Source organism: Balaenoptera physalus (assembly GCF_965194825.1).
Source record: "Balaenoptera physalus genome assembly, chromosome: 1".
Classification (NCBI taxonomy): Eukaryota; Metazoa; Chordata; class Mammalia; order Artiodactyla; family Balaenopteridae; genus Balaenoptera; species Balaenoptera physalus.
In genome coordinates, this window is record NC_138882.1 from 46817920 (window position 1) to 46837544 (window position 19625).

The 19625-nt window shown below is 38.7% G+C and overlaps 1 protein-coding gene and 1 long non-coding RNA gene across 5 annotated transcripts in view; one reads left to right on the forward strand and one right to left on the reverse strand.

The window, feature by feature from the left end:
* The window catches only part of EDEM3 (ER degradation enhancing alpha-mannosidase like protein 3), an 80563-nt gene extending 75567 nt beyond the window's left edge, over nucleotides 1-4996 (forward strand). For all 4 annotated transcript variants that reach the window (XM_082472780.1, XM_082472781.1, XM_082472782.1 and 1 more), the window contains one exon: nucleotides 996-4996. In XM_082472780.1, coding sequence (XP_082328906.1) covers nucleotides 996-1405 — 410 coding nt within the window. In that variant the 3' untranslated portion in view covers nucleotides 1406-4996. The remainder of the gene's footprint in view (nucleotides 1-995) is intronic.
* Nucleotides 2689-19625, reverse strand: part of LOC309666517 — a 48991-nt gene continuing 32054 nt past the window's right edge. The window contains exon 2 of the long non-coding RNA XR_014267130.1: nucleotides 2689-5426. This is a non-coding gene — a long non-coding RNA (uncharacterized lncRNA). The remainder of the gene's footprint in view (nucleotides 5427-19625) is intronic.

Genomic DNA, 19625 nt, shown 5'->3' on the forward strand with positions numbered 1-19625 from the left:
GTGTCGATGCTAATATTTAAGCACTTTCTTGTAGGAACCCTAAATAAGATGCCTCTAGTGGTTTTATTATATATTCATTACAAGAAGTTTAAACTGCTTTTCATCCTTCCAGTGGATTTTATGATTATATCTTAGAATTCATAGATCTCCAATAATGAAATAGAAGTTTTATAAATAATCTGGTTTTGTGTTTATGAAAGTATTGTATTTGATCAATCACATTGATATCCATGAATCATTCAAAGTTTTGTATTATCTGCATTTTCATGGTTTACTGAGTGGGAATTTCACTTTTCAAAGAATATTATCTTAAAGTACAGCAATGGCATGTGCTGTTTAAAATGTATTCTATTTATAAAGACGCAGTTGTAGAGAATGGACTTGAGGACACAGGGAGGGGGAAGTGTAAGCTGAGACAAAGTGAGAGAGTGGCATGGACATATATACACTACCAAATGTAAAACAGATAGCTAGTGGGAAGCAGCTGCATAGCACAGGGAGATCAGCTCGGTGCTTTGTGACCACCTGGAGGGGTGGGATAAGGAGGGTGGGAGGGAGATGCAAGAGGGAGGGGATATGGGGATATATGTATATGTGTAGCTGATTCACTTTGTTATACAGCAGAAACTAATACAACATCGTAAAGCAATTATACTCCAATAAAGATTTTTAAAATAAATAATTTAAATAAATAAAATGTATTCTATTTAATATGTTCTCATGTGCAGGCTTTCCTGAATTTAGATATTTAATAAATCTGAGACATAATACAAATTTATATGCATTTTAATAGTAGTATTGTTTAGTATATTTCTTGGCATTTACTAATACCCATTGAAGGCAGTCTTTTTAGTTATTAGAGTCATTCTGCATTAACATGATTTTCTTTAACTTTTATTTTTTTGTTTTATTACCAAAACCAGTATGGTTCTGAGAATGTGATAGTACATGTTTTGTGGGGAAAGTAGCATGAAGTTTGTTTCTTTCATATACAGATCCTGAGATGGAAAATGAAGAACAACCATCCTCTGAAAATGATTCTCAGAATCAGAGTGCTGAACAGATTGCATCAAGTTCTCAGGAGGTTGATTTGGTTGATCAGGAGTCTCCTGAGGAAAGTTCTCTAAACTCTCACCCAGAATCTTTGTCTCCAGCAGATACGGACAATGCTGCAAGCATTTCTCCTTCTGAACAGAATTCTAATCCCACGAAAAACCATGAGACTACAAGTCTTGATGGTGAATGTACAGATTTAGATAACCAACTTCAAGAACAATCAGAAACTGAGGAGGATTCCAATCCTAATGTTAGCTGGGGTAAAAAGGTCCAACCTATAGACTCCATATTAGCAGACTGGAATGAAGATATAGAAGCATTTGAAATGATGGAGAAGGATGAGCTCTGACTCACTAAAGTCTACCTGGTGGTAGGTATTTCAAAAGAAAAGGTAAACTGTGGATAAGAGATACCCTGATACTAAGCAGGCTCTCTCATGGGAGGCTCTAAGTATGGTGATGAACAACCACGTTCTGACTGGGAGAGTTAGTTATCATAGGAATCTGGAACATGCTGTGTTAGAACTGACCTTGTTTATAACTGTCCCATCAAAAATGCAAACTCACAGTTTCCCCCTCAGGTGATAGCATTGCACCACCCTGCTGCATCTCAGGCCAGGAAAAGATTATTGGGCATTTCTAGGAACCAGATTTCTGCACTCTCTAGACGGTAGATAAGAAACAAATTCAGTTAACTGTGAGGTGGGGAATACAAATTTGTACAGCTTTCTAATTGAAGGAAGCTCTCGGTTTTCTTGGTTTTGGGGTTAGAGGCCCTTTGGGGAAAACACATAGGAGTATTTTGGGCATTCTGGTTATGCTGCCTTCACAGAAACACTCAAAAGTGACCTAAGTGGTCATGAAGCAAATACATTCATGGTGAAAACAGTCTTTGCTCATCATTTTCACTTGCTTCATTGTGTAACATGATCAAGATGACTTGATTTTTTTTTCCCCCTCTTTAACAGTATCCATCCTTTTCATTTAAACCAAAGGTGAAGCCAGCGTACTTTCTCAGTGAGTTCTCTGCATAAAGACTAATCATTGGGACCAGGTAAAAAGGTCATATATCGTGGAAATTGGTTACTTAATACTTTTGAAAAATGGAGCAAGGGAGAAACTATAATGTTGCAATATGAACTTGCCATTGGGCCTTCCGTAAGGAAAGCTGTGACTACTCTGAAATGGAACTTAAAGTTATATCTTTGTAGGGTAAATTATAAATCTTTTCCAGTTCATTTCGTTGGAGGTGATTACCTCTAGCCATCAGCCTTACTCCATCCCATGTTTAGAATGCATTTTGAGCCACAAGGCCTATGTTGCCAATAGCTGAATACATTTTGTTCCATTTTTCTATCTTAGGGAGCCATGATAAAACTGTGGTAGTGATCTAAAAATTCTGGAGTAACTACTATTTTTCCTCCTTTGAAACTAGTTTCTAAAGTTGCACCTAAGGAGTCTGTCACATTTTCTGTTGAATCATGGTTTTTAAGTTTGCTTTTTTTTTTAAACAAATATTCCTTCTGATATGGACTTGAAAATTAGTCTATGGTAACCTGTGTAAAAAACACAGTAGCAACTAACATATAGCCATATAGCTTACTGAGAACTTTTTTTCCTTTGTGTGAGTGTGTGTGTGTGTGTGTGTGTGTGTGTGTGTGTGTGTGTGTGTGTGTGGCAGTCTGCTGCTGGCCACATTTAAGTTTTAAAAACTTTGTTGTTGATATCTGTAGACAGCCCTGTAATTGAAATCATGGCTTTACTCATTTTATTTATTTTTTTAAACTTACCTGACTCAGTTCTAAAGGAATATTTGAGACTTAATTTCTTTTTTCTGTACCATGACATTATATAACAACCCTTTTTCTTAAAACACAGTTTTTGAGGTACTGATGAACTTAAACTGTATATGGAGCTGTTAAAAGAACAGCAGTGCTGTATTGTAGTTATGTATATTCATGTACAGTATGTCTTAGATCCCAGGTAAACTGTTATTTTATAAGGGGATAAATAGCTGCTTTCAAAAATTCCAGCTAAACTTAATTGGGTCAGTGAGTAATAAATCTAATAGAGAATTCACTTTGAGGAGGGAAAAAAGAGTAGTATACAAGACCTTTATTGGCCCTTAATTAAACCTGACACCAAAAAGGATATTTTTTAGTCTCTCTGCATGTGAAATTTGGTGTAAGAAGATAGAACTATAATACATATAGTATACAGAAGGATAGACATAGTGCTTTGTTCATCTTAGTTGCAAAGCTGCCAAAATAGCTGAAGCTTAATTACTTGACTTGCCTTGATTTATAGGACTGGGGCTTGGAGAAAAGGAGCAGATGTTCCTTTAAGACTTGGATTACAGAAGCCTTATATACATTGATTTGATTTTCTTTTTGTATCTCAGAGCCATTGTTGTCTAAATCTAAATTGTCTAAGTTATCAAAGCAACATAATTTTATTTCCAGCAGAGATCTTGTGGCATACAAGGAAAAGCCAGCTTACTGCCACTTACCCTTTCTTTGGCCATTAGGGGGAGTTGTTGCCATTCATTGTGGTTTAGAAGCAAATTGCTGGCTTGTTTAGAAAAATGAATCCTTAAAGAAAAAGAAACAAAAGGAAAAAAATTTAACAAATTATACTTAATACCCAGAAGGAATTATACGTGATTTTTCCCTAGCTAGGAAAAGAAGGTATAGTGTTCAGCTTCAAAACTCCAACATTGTCAGTCATTGACTCTCCATTCTTAATTGACATACTGCCACAAAGTTGTTTTTTATTTCATTAAAAAATTTCAACATCATTAGGCATTTTTTTTAACGTTTTGTTTTAAAATCTTTATAGCATTTAATTTACTTCCTAAAGATTCAGGGGATTCTATGTAACCCTGAATTTTAGAAACATCTGGTCTACCTCAGTTAGATGCTGACTGCATAGAGATAGAGCTGAAGTGATCACCACAGCCATAAAATTGATTGACTAAGAAGGATTTATACAATGTTTACAAACCTGGAATCAAGTAAGGATTTTATCTGAAAGTTCAAAGTTAGATATTAGAGAAAGTATTTAATTCAGGTATTTTCAAGTTTTAAAACTTCACTTGTTTACCTACTAAAAATAGTTACAGTTTTTTCTGCTTAGGAAGGTCCATTAAAATGATATACCCTAATTTGCAGTGCTTTTCCCATGAAGTTTTAGATGTGAAAGAATTGTAATTTACCGGATATGTTTGGGATGGGATATTTTGTTGGGTAGGTTTTCTTTTTTCTTTTTAACTTTTAATAGGCTTCCAACAAGAATACAATTGTTTCAGAACAATTTTTTTTTAACATTATACTTTTCCCTTTTTCTTCACAGTGTTTGTTAGAGGGTAAAATAAAAAATTGTGCACTCTGTGATTTTAATTTCTCTAATATGCTCTCTTGAGATTTTATTAATTTAAATTACCATCATCTCACAGCCCTTATAACAGTAAAACCAGCATTTGTTCCCTCACCAAACCCCATGCCAAATTCATCATAAAGAAAGCTCAGCGTCAGTAATTCAAATAGTGCTTATAATTGTAGAGGCGGGGGTGGGGGCATTTAATAAATATTCCAACCGGTCGTTTTATGCACAAGGCTTCAGTCAGAACATAGAAAAAAAAAAAAACATTCTGTGAATGAAATATTGTATGTTCAGATTTTATAAAAGACATTTTTAAAAGCCCAATTTACAGCCGTATATTTTCTTATGATGTAATTTATGAAAAAGATGTCTGTACTAACAGGTGCTGTAACACTACTGTTGTTGGATTTTATTGTTTGGTGATAAATGTATACAATATTTCTAAGGGAAACTATGTACTGTGATGTAAAAGTCTGGGCAAAATGTATATAATCCTTGTATATAATTGTGTATTTGATTATAATGACTGATTGTAAAGATTAATAAAATATGTAAATATGCTGGTCTAGTTTTAATTTTAATTTTTAGCATCACTTTGCATATCTTTATACTTTGATATCTTTAAATTTTTTTCACCACTGTCTTCCCTTTAATTTTCATTTTACCCTAGGAGAGTAAATTTGGGGAACAGCTTAGAGTATAGACACACAGACATATGTTGAACAGTTCCACAACTCAACTAGGACCCTCAGAGTGGAGTTAGTAATTCACAGTGTCAATATTGGTAACGTGTTTATGTTTTGAGTTTACTAATATTTAATAAAATCAATCAATCATTTGTCCTTTTAATATTGTCATCAAGAGTAATACTGACCTTTCCTGTTAATTCCAGTGAGACCATTTCATTTAGCAGCCACTTTCAGGTACTGTGATACTATGCTTTTCATCTGTACTGTTCCAGGGTTTCTGAACACAGATGTCTTGAAAGATCTGATTGATAATAATCAATCAATCACTATTATTTATTGATAATTGTTTTCTTTAAAGATCAGCAAACTGAGAGTTGAACAAGTTCTAAGCATCTTACGCGAAGTCCAACATTTTTGTGCCTGGGCAATGGAAAGGGAGCCCTGGTTTATTTCCAGAGCCTATGCTCCTTCTGGTATGCCATCTTCTCCCTTCCTTTCTCAGTCCTTCTCACCCCTCCTTCCACCCCCATTTCAGTTTCTGCTCACCTTTTGCTCAGCCACTACCTTCCCACCTGACCACTTTCTCCCCACCTGGGATTGAAGTTTAGAAATGTTTGCATCCATTCTCAGGTTCTCTGGGCATTAATTCCAGTCTCAGCATGCCTCCATTCCTCTAGGACAAAGCACCGCTATTTCAGGAAGAGGTAAAGGATCCAGGAGTATCTCTTGGAAGATTTCAAAGGGGAGGTTGCTTCTCTTTTCTGGGTAAAGCAAGCTTTAAGAGGTCTATCATCTACTAAGAGAAGCTAAGTAATTTAAGGGTTGAAACTAGTAAGTGTCAGCATCTACCTGCTAGGAAGGCTTATACTTCTCAAAGCCTTGCTCTTAACTTACCCTAATAAGCCTGGAGGTCTATAGTTTCCATCCATCCTTTACAGTGAAGTAGTCAATGGGAGGCCACTGATTGATAGAACCCTGGGGATTCTCTTAATCCATAAAAGAATGCACTCATCATCCCAGATGATAGTGGGAGAAATAACTTTAGAAGTCCTATGGTGTTAGAGCGCATTTCTATCCTTGTTCCAGTCTCAGCTGTCTTAAGAAGTGGTACTGTCTTAAGAAATAGCAGCAGCAGGTAATATTGAAAAAATACTTTGGATGTAATAGTAGGATGGGGTTTCTTAAAATGAAAAGATTGAAAACCGTCCTCACAGGTTAAGGGAGAGAACCAAAGTCACTAAATAGAGGAAGAAGAACTTAACACCAAGGGACTGGCTGCTACCCTCCCACCACCACCACCACCATCACCACGCTGGTGTTGGAGTTCTGCAGAAACTGGAGGCACATCCTACACGGGAACCCCCTACTTTATCTTTTCCCAATTTCTGGGAAAAGCCATTGACCTTGGGTCGAGAGGCAATCTGACAAACACTGCCAGCTAGCTTGTCCTAAACTCCCTTTCCCCACTCTCCCATCCAGCTTCCTCCATCTGTAGAGTAGATGAAGTTCTCAAGGCAGTCCCAGACAGCTGCTACCTTTAGAAGGACTAATCCGTTCATTAGTCCTTTCTTACCTGAGGTCTTGAGCTAAGAGAATTCCAGCCCCAATTGTCTTATTACGTTAATATTAATATTTAATAAAATATGTAAATATTTTTAAAGCCCTGTGATCTCAGTCTCTAATCATTACTTTCAACTCAGTCTTGGCCACTCACTTGGATAGTTCTTCAGGACCTCCAATCCACTGATTCTTCCCGTTTCTCAGAATCCATCACCCCTCCCCATGACCTCACTTACCAATTTACCCACCATTAATGTCTCTTCCTCTTTTGAACAAATTTGGCAAAACTTTAAATCTTATTAAACCTAACTACTCACTGATTTTCACCTAAACTTAAGTAGCTGTTGGAACTGGATGAAATCACACCACCAGTGCTGACTGGCCTGACTTTAAATCATGAACACAAATCTCAAATGAGATTCAGTACTTCCCGCAATTCCAACCACATTTCTCTAGCTACTTTATTTTCCCACTCTGAGACTACAGTTTCACACCACCTTTCTTTTCAAATATCCTATGCTCCTACCGTCACTCACGTGATGACCTCACCACATATATTTCATTGAGAAAATAGATGCAGATGAGAATGACCTCAACTTCCACCAACTTCTCTACCTACTGAATCCACATGACTTTATTTGCATTTATTTTGATGGAAATTTCCCTACACATATTGTAGGACAATCATCCACTTTTTCTACTTTGATAATTGGAGAGTGGGAACCCCCAGACTCAAACTAGAGATACTGAAAAATAGAAGAATCAGGCTGCTAGACTCGAACACAAAGGTGAAGGAATTCCCACCCACCCTCGCCTTACTACTCCCTCCCATATGTGTATTCTAACCCTGAAGGGAGCGTTGTTAAATTATCTCCATCACTGGGAGTAGTGAAAATAAATATCGGACACCATACATACACAGGAGTGCCTCATTCAAGACCCAGAAATCTAATTCTCCCCCAAACGTACAAAACACAGATTTACATTCCTTTCCAAGAAACTGGGCAATAAAATATTCACCAAAATTTTATATAACAAGCTCTTTTCCATGTACTTTTCATCAGTTTGTGCTTATTTTTGTTTTATTTTTACTGCTAACAGAAGTATTAAGTTTGTTCAATCTTTTTAGAAATCAATTCAGCAGTATACATTAAAGCCTTAAAATGGTTTATTTCCTTTTAACTCAGTTTATCTATTACTAGGAATCTAAGGAAATAGAGGGACAGATACAGATTTCCATCCTAATGTTGTGAATAAGAGAAAAAATTTGGATATAATATAGATGTCTATGGGGTAAATATTAAGAACAGTAGGGCCCATCAATAAAAATAATGTGCATTCATTAAAACAATGTTTATAAAAAGTTTTTAATATCTAAGAGCATGCTCTTCAGTTTGGATTAATTGAGCAAAGATTTATTGCCCTTCCTATTCACCATGCACTGAACTAAGCTCTGGGAAGAAGGTGATGTTCAACACAGTTCCAAGTCTTGTTCTCATGTATTTTACAGTCAAATCCAAAAGGCAGACATGGAACAAGTAATTACAAACGTGATGAGGGTTTTAAAAGGGGATGATACTGATACTATGGGAGCATATAAAGTGGGGACCTAGCCTGGTTGCTGTCATGGAAAAGTTGTCTGAAAAGTGAAATTTAAGCTGAGATCTCAAATAAGAGGAGAGACAGAAGGAACAACTAGTTCAAAGCCTTGTGTTATGGGTTGAATCGTGTACCCCAAAATCTTATGTTGAAGTTCTAATCCCAAATACGTCAGTCTGTGACTGTATTTGTACACAGGATCTTTAAGGAGGTACTTAAGGTTAAATGAGGTAATTAGAGTGTCTGGTGTCCTCATAAGATGGGGAGATTGGGACACAGATACGCATGAGGAAAGACCATGTGAAGACATGAAGAAAACAGCCATCTATAAGCCAAGAAGAAAGGCCTTGGAAGAAATGAACCCTACCGACACCTTGGTCTTGGACTTCTAGCCTCCAGAATTGTGAGAAAATAATGTCTGTTGTTAAGCCACCCAGTGTAATTTTGTTACAGCAGCACTAGAAAACAAATATGCCCCAAGACAAGAGAGGGTATGGTGTGTTGGTGGAAATTATAAGGAGCCCAGCATGGCTGGGAGGGAGAAAATGGGGAGGAAAGCCTGGAGCTGGGCCATGTGGATTCTGAGGATTTGAGCTGCTGTAGCTCCAAAGATAAGGATTGTGTGTCTTTCCAAAGACCAACATCTTGCAGGATATAGTAAGGATTTTAGGCTTTGTTCTAAGGGTAATGAGGGTTTTAAACCCTTCACTGAAGGGTTTTAAACTAGTCAGTGGCATGATGAAATATAATGCTAAATGAATAAAAATTTAGAACTGTATGTAAAGTATGACCTCAGCTCTGTTCTATATATAAAAAGAGACTCATTTATTCAACAGAAACTTACTGAGCACCTCCCGTGTGCCAGTCATTATTATAGGGCCTGGGGTTTGCAGCAGTGGGCTAAACATAGTAAAGAAGATAGAAAATAAAGTAGTAAATAAATATGATAATGCGCTCATGAAGAAAAAACTTACGGTGAGAGGATAGTGATGGATATCAGCATAGCAAAGAATTCTACTTTAAATAACCAAAATATTAATAATGGTTATCTCTGGATTATAGGCAATTTCTGTTTCTTTATTTATAACTATCTGTGTTTAGATAAATTTCCAAAATGAACATTATGATCTTAAAAATAAAAACGGTCTAGGTCAAAGGAGATGAAAGACATATGCTGAGAACTATAGATTATTAATAAAGGAAACTGAATATGATTCAAAGATATGGAAAGATATCTCATGCTCTTGGATTGGAAGTATTAATATTGTTAAAATGGCTATACTACCCAAAGCAATCTACACATTTAATGCAATCCCTATCAAATTACCCTTGACATTTTTCACAGAACTAGAACAAATAGTCCTAAAATTTATATGAAATCATAAAAGACCCAGAATTGGCAAAGAAATACTGAGGAAAAAGAACAAAGCTGGAGGCATAACCTTCCCAGACTTCAGACAATACTACAAAGCTACAGTAATCAAAACAGCATGGTATTGGCACAAAAACAGACAAGGATCAATGGAATAGAATAGACAGCCCAGAGATAAACCACTCACCTATGGTCAGTTAATATTCAACAAAGAAGGCAAGAGTATACAGTAGAGAAAAGACAGTCCATCACTAGCAAGTGGTGTTAGGAAAGTTGGACAGCTGCATGTAAATCAATGAAGTTAGAATACACCCTCACACCATACACAAAATAAACTCAAAATGGCTTAAAGACTTAAAGACATGACACCATAAAACTAGAAGAGAACATAGGCAAAACATAAATTGACATAAATTGTACCAATTAATTCTTAAGTCAGCCTCCCAAGGCAATAAAAGCAAAAGTAAACAAATGGGATCTAATAAAAATTACAAGCTTTTATACAGCAAAGGAAACCACAAACAAAATGAAAAGACAACCTACAGAATGGGAAAAATTTTTCAAATGATGCAACCAAAAAGGGATTAATTTCCAAAATGTACAAACAGCTCATACAGCTCAATAACAACAACAAGAGGCGGAGGAGAAGATGGCGGAAGAGTAAGACGTGGAGATCACCTTCCTCCCCACAGATACATCAGAAATACATCTACACGTGGAACTGCTCCTATAGAACACCTACTGAACGCTGGCAGAAGACCTCAGACCTCCCAAAAGGCAAGAAACTCCCCATGTACCTGGGTAGGGCAAAAGAAAAAAGAAAGAAGAGACAAAAGAATACGTACGGGACCTGCACCAGTGGGAGGGAGCTGTGAAGGAGGAAAGGTTTCCACACACTAGGAAGCCCCTTCGCGGGCGGAGACTGTGGGTGGTGGAGGGCGGAGCTTCGGACCTCGGAGGAGAGAGCAGCAACAGGGGTGCGGAGGGCAAAGCAGAGATTCCCACACGTAGGATCGGTGCCGAAGAGCACTCACCAGCCCGAGAGGCTTGTCTGCTCACCCGCCGGGGTGGGCGGGGGCTGGGAGCTGAGCCTCGGGCTTCGCTCGGATTGCAGGGAGAGGACTGGGGTTGGTGGCGTGAACACAGCCTGAAGGGGGCTAGTTCGCCACAGCTAGGCGGGAGGGAGTCCAGGAAAAAGTCTGGACCTGCCGAAGAGGCAAGAGACTTTTTCTTCCCTCTTTGTTTCCTGGTGCGCGAGGAGAGGGGATTCAGAGCGCCGCCTAAACGAACTCCAGAGACGGGTATGAGCCGCGGCTATAAGCGCGGACCCCAGAAATGGGCATGAGACGCTAAGGCTGCTGCTGCAGCCACCAAGAACCCTGTGAGCAAACACAGGTCACTATCCACAGCTACCCTGCCGGGAGCCTGAGCAGCTCACCACTGTCAGCGTCCTGCGATCGAGGGACAACTTCCCCGGGAGACTGCACAGCGTGCATCAGCCTGGTGCAACGTCACGCTGGCCTCTGCCGCTGCAGGCTCGCCCCTCTTCCGTACCCCTCCCTCCCCCCGGCCTGAGTGAGCCAGAGACCCTGAATCAGCTGCTCCTTTAACCCCGTCCTGTCTGAGCAAAGAACAGATGCCCTCAGGTGACCTACACGTAGAGGTGGGGCCCATCCAAAGCTGAACCCCAGGAGGTGTGGGAAAAAAGAAGAGAAATGGAAATTTCTCCCAGCAGCCTCAGGAGCAGCGGATTAAATCTCCACAATCAACTTGATGTACCCTGAATCTGTGGAATACCTGAATAGACAACAAATCATCCCAAATTGAGGAGGTGGACTTCGGGAGCAAGATATATTATTTTTTCCCCTTTTCCTGTTTTTGTGAGTGTGTATGTGTAGGCTTCTGTGTGAGATTTTGTCTGTATAGCTTTGCTTTCACAATTTGTCCTAGGGTTCTGTCCGTCCTTTTATTTTTCTCACTTTTGTTCTGAGCCGTGTGGATGAAAGGCTCTTGGTGCTCCAGCCAGGAGTCAGTGCTGTGCCTCTGAGGTGGGAGAGCCAACTTCAGGACACTGGTCCATAAGGGACCTCCCAGCTCCATGTAATATCAAACAGCGAAAAGCTCCCAGAGATCTCCATCTCAACACCAAGACCCAGCTTCACTCAACAACCAGCAAGCTACAGTGCTGGACACCCTATGCCAAACAACTAGCAAGACAGGAACACAGCCCCATCCATTAGCAGAGGGGCAGCCTAAAATCATAATAAGGCCACGGACACCCCAAAACACACCACCAGATGTGGACCTGCCCACCAGAAAGACAAGATCCAGCCTCATCCACCAGGACACAAGCACTAGTCCTCTCCACCAGGAAGCCTACACAACCCACTGAACCAACCTTAGCCCCTGGGGAAAGACACCAAAAACAATGGGAACTATGAACCTGCACCCTGCGAAAAGGAGACCCCAAACACAGTAAGATAAGCAAAATGAGAAGACAGAAAAACACACAGCAGATGAAGGAGCAAGGTAAAAACCCACCAGACCTAAAAAATGAAGAGGAAATAGGCAGTCTACCTGAAAAAGAATTCAGAATAATGATAGTAAAGATGATCCAAAATCTTGGAAATAGAATAGAGAAAATGCAAGAAACATTTAACAAGGACCTAGAAGAACTAAAGAGGAAACAAGCAATGATGAACACATAATAAATGAAATTAAAAGTACCCAAAAGGGATCAATAGCAGAATAACTGAGGCAGAAGAACGGATAAGTGATCTGGAAGATAAAATAGTGGAAATAACTACTGCAGAGCAGAATAAAGAAAAAAGAATGGAAAGAACTGAGGACAATCTCAGAGACCTCTGGGACAACATTAAATGCACCAACATTCAAATTATAGGGGTCCCAGAAGAAGAAGAGAAAAAGAAAGGGACTGAGAAAATATTTGAAGAGATTATAGTTGAAAACTTCCTTAATATGGGAAAGAAAATAGTGAATCAAGTCCAGGAAGCGCAGAGAGTCCCATACAGGATAAATCCAAGGAGAAACACGCCAGACACATATTAATCAAACTATCAAAAATTAAATACAAAGAAAACATATTAAAAGCGACAAGGGAAAAACAACAAAAAACACACGGGAATCCCCATAAGGTTAACAGCTGATCTTTCAGCAGAAACTCTGCAAGCCAGAAGGGAGTGGCAGGACATATTTAAAGTAATGAAAGAGAAAAACCTACAACCAAGATTACTCTATCCAGCAAGGATCTCATTTAGATTTGATGGAGAAATTAAAACCTTTACAGACAAGCAAAAGCTGAGAGAGTTCAGCACCGCCAAACCAGCTTTACAACAAATGCTAAAGGAACTTCTCTAGGCAAGAAACACAAGAGAAGGAAAACACCTACAATAACAAACCCAAAACAATTAAGAAAATGGGAATAGGAACATACATATCGATAATTACCTTAAATGTAAATGGATTAAATGCTCCCACCAAAAGACACAGACTGGCTGAATGGATACAAAAACAAGACCCGTATATATGCTGTCTACAAGAGATCCACTTCAGACCTAGGGACACATACAGACTGAAAGTGAGGGGATGGAAAAAGATATTCCATGCAAATGGAAATCAAAAGAAAGCTGGAGTAGCAATTCTTATATCAGACAAAATAGACTTTAAAATAAAGACTATTACAAGAGACAAAGAAGGACACTATATAAGGATCAAGGGATCGATCCAAGAAGATATAACAATTGTAAATATTTATGCACCCAACATAGGAACACCTCAATACATAAGGCAAATACTAACAGCCATAAAAGGGGAAATCGACAGTAACACAATCATACTAGGGGACTTTAACACCCCACTTTCACCAATGGACAGATCATCCAAAATGAAAATAAATAAGGAAACACAAGCTTTAAATGGTACATTAAACAAGATGAACTTAATTGATATTTATAGGACATTCCATCCAAAAACAACAGAATACACATTTTTCTCAAGTGCTCATGGAACATTCTCCAGGATAGATCATATCTTGGGTCACAAATCAAGCCTTGATAAATTTAAGAAAATTGAAATCATATCAAGTATCTTTTCCGGCCACAACGCTATGAGACTAGATATCAATTACAGGAAAAGATCTGTAAACAATACAAACAAATGGAGGCTAAACAATATACTACTTAATAACCAAGAGATCACTGAAGAAATCAAAGAGGAAATCAAAAAATACCTAGAAACAAATGACAATGAAAACACGACGACCCAAAACCTATGGGATGCAGCAAAAGCAGTTCTAAGAGGGAAGTTTATAGCAATACAATCCTACCTTAAGAAACAAGAAACATCTCACATAAACAACCTAACCTTATACCCAAAGCAATTAGAGAAAGAAGAACAAAAAACCCCCAAAGTTAGCAGAAGGAAAGAAATCATAAAGATCAGAGCAGAAATAAATGAAAAAAAACGAAGGAAATGAGAGCAAAGATCAATAAAACTAAAAGCTGGTTCTTTGAGAAGATAAACAAAATTGATAAACCATTAGCCAGACTCATCAAGAAAAAAAGGGAGAAGACTCAAATCAATACAATTAGAAATGGAAAAGGAGAAGTAACAACTGACACTGAAGAAATACAAAGGATCATGAGAGATTACTACAAGCAACTCTATGCCAATAAAATGGACAACCAGGAAGAAATGGACAGATTCTTAGAAATGCACGACCTGCTGAGACTGAACCATGAAGAAACAGAAAATATGAACAGACCAATCACAAGCACTGAAATTGAAACTGTGATTAAAAATCTTCCAACAAACAAAAGCCCAGGACCAGATGGCTTCACAGGCGAATTCTATCAAATATTTAGAGAAGAGCTAACACCTATCCTTCTCAAACTCTTCCAAAATATAACAGAGGGAGGAACACTCCCAAACTCATTCTACGAGGCCACCATCACCCTGATACCAAAACCAGACAAAGACGTCACAAAGAAAGAAAACTACAGGCCAATATCACTGACGAACATAGATGCAAAAATCCTCAACAAAATACTAGCAAAGAGAATCCAACAGCACATTAAAAGGATCATACACCACGATCAAGTGGGGTTTATTCTAGGAATGCAAGGATTCTTCAATATACGCAAATCAATCAACGTGATACACCATATTAACAAACTGAAGGATAAAAACCATATGATCATCTCAATAGATGCAGAGAAAGCTTTCGACAAAATTCAACACCCGTTTATGATAAAAATTCTCCAGAAAGTAGACATAGAGGGAACTTTCCTCAACATAATAAAGGCCATATACGACAAACCCACAGCCAACATCGTCCTCAATGGTGAAAAACTGAAACCATTTCCACTAAGATCAGGAACAAGACAAGGTTGCCCACTCTCACCACTATTATTCAACATAGTTTTGGAAGTCTTAGCCACAGCAATCAGAGAAGAAAAAGAAATAAAAGGAATACAAATCGGAAAAGAAGAAGTAAAGCTGTCACTGTTTGCAGATGACATGATATTATACATATAGAATCCTAAAGATGTTACCAGAAAACTACTAGAGCTAAACAATGAATTTGGTAAAGGAGCAGGATACAAAATTAATGCACAGAAATCTCTTGCATTCCTATACACTAATGATGAAAAATCTGAAAGTGAAATTAAGGAAACACTCGCATTTACCATTGCAACAAAAAGAATAAAATATCTAGGAATAAACCTACCTAAGGAGACAAAAGACCTATGTGCAGAAAATTATAAGACACTGATGAAAGAAAGATGATACAAATAGATGGAGAGATATACCATGTTCTTGGATTGGAAGAATCAACATTGTGAAAATGACTATACTACCCAAAGCAATCTACAGATTCAGTGCAATCCCTATCAAACTACCACTGGCATTTATCACAGAACTAGAACAAAAAATTTCACAATTTGTATGGAAACACAAAAGACCCCAAATAGCCAAAGCAGTCTTGAGAAAGAAAAACGGAGCTGGAGGAATCAGGCTCCCTGACTTCAGACTATACTACAAAGCTACAGTAATCAAGACAGTCTGGTACTGGCACAAAAACAGAAATATAGATCAATGGAACAGGATAGAAAGCCCAGAGATAAATCCACGCACATATGGACACCTTATCTTTGATAAAGGAGGCAAGAATATACAGTGGAAAAAAGACAGCCTCTTCAATAAGTGGTTCTGGGAAACTGGACAGGTACATGTAAAAGTATGAAGTTAGAACACTCCCTAACACCATACACAAAAATAAACTCAAAATGTTTATAGACCTAAGTGTAAGGCCAGACACTGTCAAACTGTTAGAGGAAAACATAGGCAGAACACTCTATGACACAGCAAGATATAAATCACAGCAAGATCCTTTTTGACCCACCTCCTAGAGAAATGGAAATAAAAACACAAATAAACAAATGGGACCTAATGAAACTTAAAAGCTTTTGCACAACAAAGGAAACCATAAACAAGACCAAAAGACAACCCTCAGAATGGGAGAAAATATTTGCAAATGAAGCAACTAAAAAAGGATTAATCTCCAAAATTTACAAGCAGCTCATGCAGCTCAATAACAAAAAACCAAAAAACCCAATCCAAAAATGGGCAGAAGACCTAAATAGACATTTCTCCAAAGAAGATATACAGATTGCCAACAAACACATGAAAGAATGCTCCACATTATTAATCATTAGAGAAATGCAGATCAAAACTACAATGAGATATCATCTCACACCGGTCAGAATGGCCATCTTCAAAAAATCTAGAAACAATAAATGCTGGAGAGGGTGTAGAGAAAAGGGAACACTCTTGCACTGTTGGTGGGAATGCAAATTGATACAGCCACTATGTAGAACAGTATGGAGGTTCCTTAAAAAACTACAAATAGAACTACCATACCACCCAGCAATCCCACTACTGGGCATATACCCTGAGAAAACCATAATTCAAAAAGAGTCATGTACCAAAATGTTCATTGCAGCTCTATTTACAATAGCCAGGACATGGAAGCAACCTAAGTGTCCATCATTGGATGAATGGATAAAGAAGATGTGGCACATATATACAGTGGAATATTACTCAGCCATAAAAAGAAATGAAATTGAGTTATTTGTAGTGAGGTGGATGGACCTACAGTCTGTCAGACAGAGTGAAGTAAGTCAGAAAGAGAAAAACAAATACCATATGCTAACACATATATATGGAATCTAAGAAAAAAAAAAGGTCATGAAGAACCTAGGGGTAAGACGGGAATAAAGACACAGACCTACTAGAGAATGGACTTGAGGATATGAGGAGGGGGAAGGGTAAGCTGTGACAAAGTGAGAGAGTGGCATGGACATATATACACTATCAAACATAAAATAGATAGCTAGTGGGAAGCAGCCGCATAGCACAGGGAGATCAGCTTGGTGGTTTGTGACCACCTAGAGAGGTGGGATATGGAGGGTGGGAGGGAGAGAGACGCAAGAGGGAAGAGACATGGGAACACATGTATATGTATAACTGATTCACTTTGTTATAAAGCAGAAACTAACACACCATTGTAAAGCAATTATACTCCAATAAAGATGTTAAAAAAATATATACAACTGAAAAAACAACAACAACAACAACAACAAAAAACCCAACTCAATCAAAAATGGGCAGAAGACCTAAATTGACATTTCTCAAAAGAAGACATACAGATAGCCAATAGGCACATGAAAAGATGCTCATCATTGCTAATTATTAGAGAAATGTAAATGAAAACTACAATGAGGTACCACTTCACACCTATCAGAATGGTCATCATTAAAAGTCTACAAATAACAAATGCTGGAGAGGGTGTGCAGAGAAGTGAATCTTCCTACACTGTTGGTGGGAATACTAATTGGTGCAGCCACTATGGAAAACAGTGTGGAGGTTCCTCAAAAAATTAAAAATAGAAGTGCTATATGGAGGAGAGGAACCAAGATGGCGGAATAGAAGGGCATGCTCTCACTCCCTCTTGCGAGAACCCCTGAATCACAACTAGCTGCTGGACAATGATTGACAGGAAGACACTGGAACTCACCAAAAAGATACCCCACATCCAAAGACAAAGGAGAAGCCACAATGAGACGGTAGGAGGGGCGCAATCACAGTAAAATCAAATCCCATAACTGGTGGGTGGGTGATTCACAGACTGACGAACACTTATAACACAGAAGTCCACCCACTGGAGTGAAGGTTCTGAGCCTCATGTCAGGCTTCCCAACCTGGGGGTCCGGCAACGGGAGGAGGAATTCCTAGAGAATCAGACTGTGAAGCCTAGTGGGAATTGATTGCAGGACTTTGACAGGACTGGGGGAAACAGAGACTCCACTCTTGGAGGACACACACAAAGTAGTGTGTGCATCGGGACCCAGGGGAAGGATCAGTGACCCTGGGGGAGACTGTACCAGAACTACCTGCTAGTGTTGGACGGTCTCCTGCAGAGGTGGGGGGGGGGGCTGTGGCTCACTGTGGGGACAGGAACACTGGCGGCAGAAGTTCTGGGAAGTACTCCTTGGCATGAGCCTTCCCAGAGTCTGCCATTAGCCCTACCAAAGAGCCCAGGTAGGCTACAGTGTTGGGTTGCCTCAGGCCAAACAACCAACAGGGAGGGAAACCAGTCCCACCCATCAACAGTCAAGTGGATTAAAGTTTTACTGAGCTCTGCCCACCAGAGCAACAGTCAGCTCTAGCCACCACCAGTGCCTCCCATCAAGCCTTTTAGATAGCCTCATCCACCAGAGGGCAGACAGCAGAAGCAAGAAGAACTACAATCCTGCAGCCTGTGGAACAAAAACCACATTCACAGAAAGATAGTCAAGATGAAAATGCAGAGGGCTATATACCAGATGAAGGAACAAGATAAAACCCCAGAAAAACAACTAAATGAAGTGGAGATAGGCAACCTTCCAGAAAAAGAATTCAGAGTAATGATAGTGAAGATGATCCAGGACCTCAGAAAAAGAATGGAGGCAAAGACTGAGAACATGCAAGAAATGTTTAACAAAGACCTAAAAGAATTAAAGAACAAACAAACAGAGATGAACAATACAATAACTGAAATGAAAATTACACTAGAAGGAATCAATAGCAGAATAACTGAGGCAGAAGAACGGATAAGTCATCTGGAAGACGGAATGGTGGAATTCACTGCTGCAGAACAGACTAAAGAAAAAGAATGAAAAGAAATGAAGACAGCCTAAGAGACCTCTGGGACAACATTAAATGCAACAACATTCGCATTATAGGGGTCCCAGAAGGAGAAGAGAGAGAGAAAGGACCTGAGAAAATATTTGAAGAGATTATAGTCGAAAACTTCCCTAACATGGGAAAGGAAATAGCCACCCAAGTCCAGGAAGCACAGCGAGTCCCATACAGGATAAACCCAAGGAGAAACATGCTGAGACACATAGTAATCAAATTGGCAAAAATTAAAGACAAAAAAAATTATTGAACGCAGCAAGGGAAAAATGACAAATAAGATACAAGGGAACTCCCATAAGGTTAACAGCTGATTCCTTAGCAGAAACTCTACAAGCCAGAAGGGAGTGGCATGATATATTTAAAGTGATGAAAGGGAAAAACCTACAACCAAGATTACCCTACCCAACAAGGATCTCATTCAGATTCGATGGAGAAATTAAAACTTTTACAAACAAGAAAAGCTAAGAGAATTCAGCACCACCAAACCAGCTCTACAAGAAATGCTAAAGGAACTTCTCTAAGTGGGAAACACAAGAGAAGAAAAGGACCTACAAAAACAAATCCAAAACAATTAAGAAAATGGTCATAGGAACATACATATCGATAATTACCTTAAACGTGAATGGATTAAATCCTCCAACCAAAAAGACACAGGCTTGCTGAATGTATACAAAAACAAGACCCATATATACGCTGTCTACAAGAGAC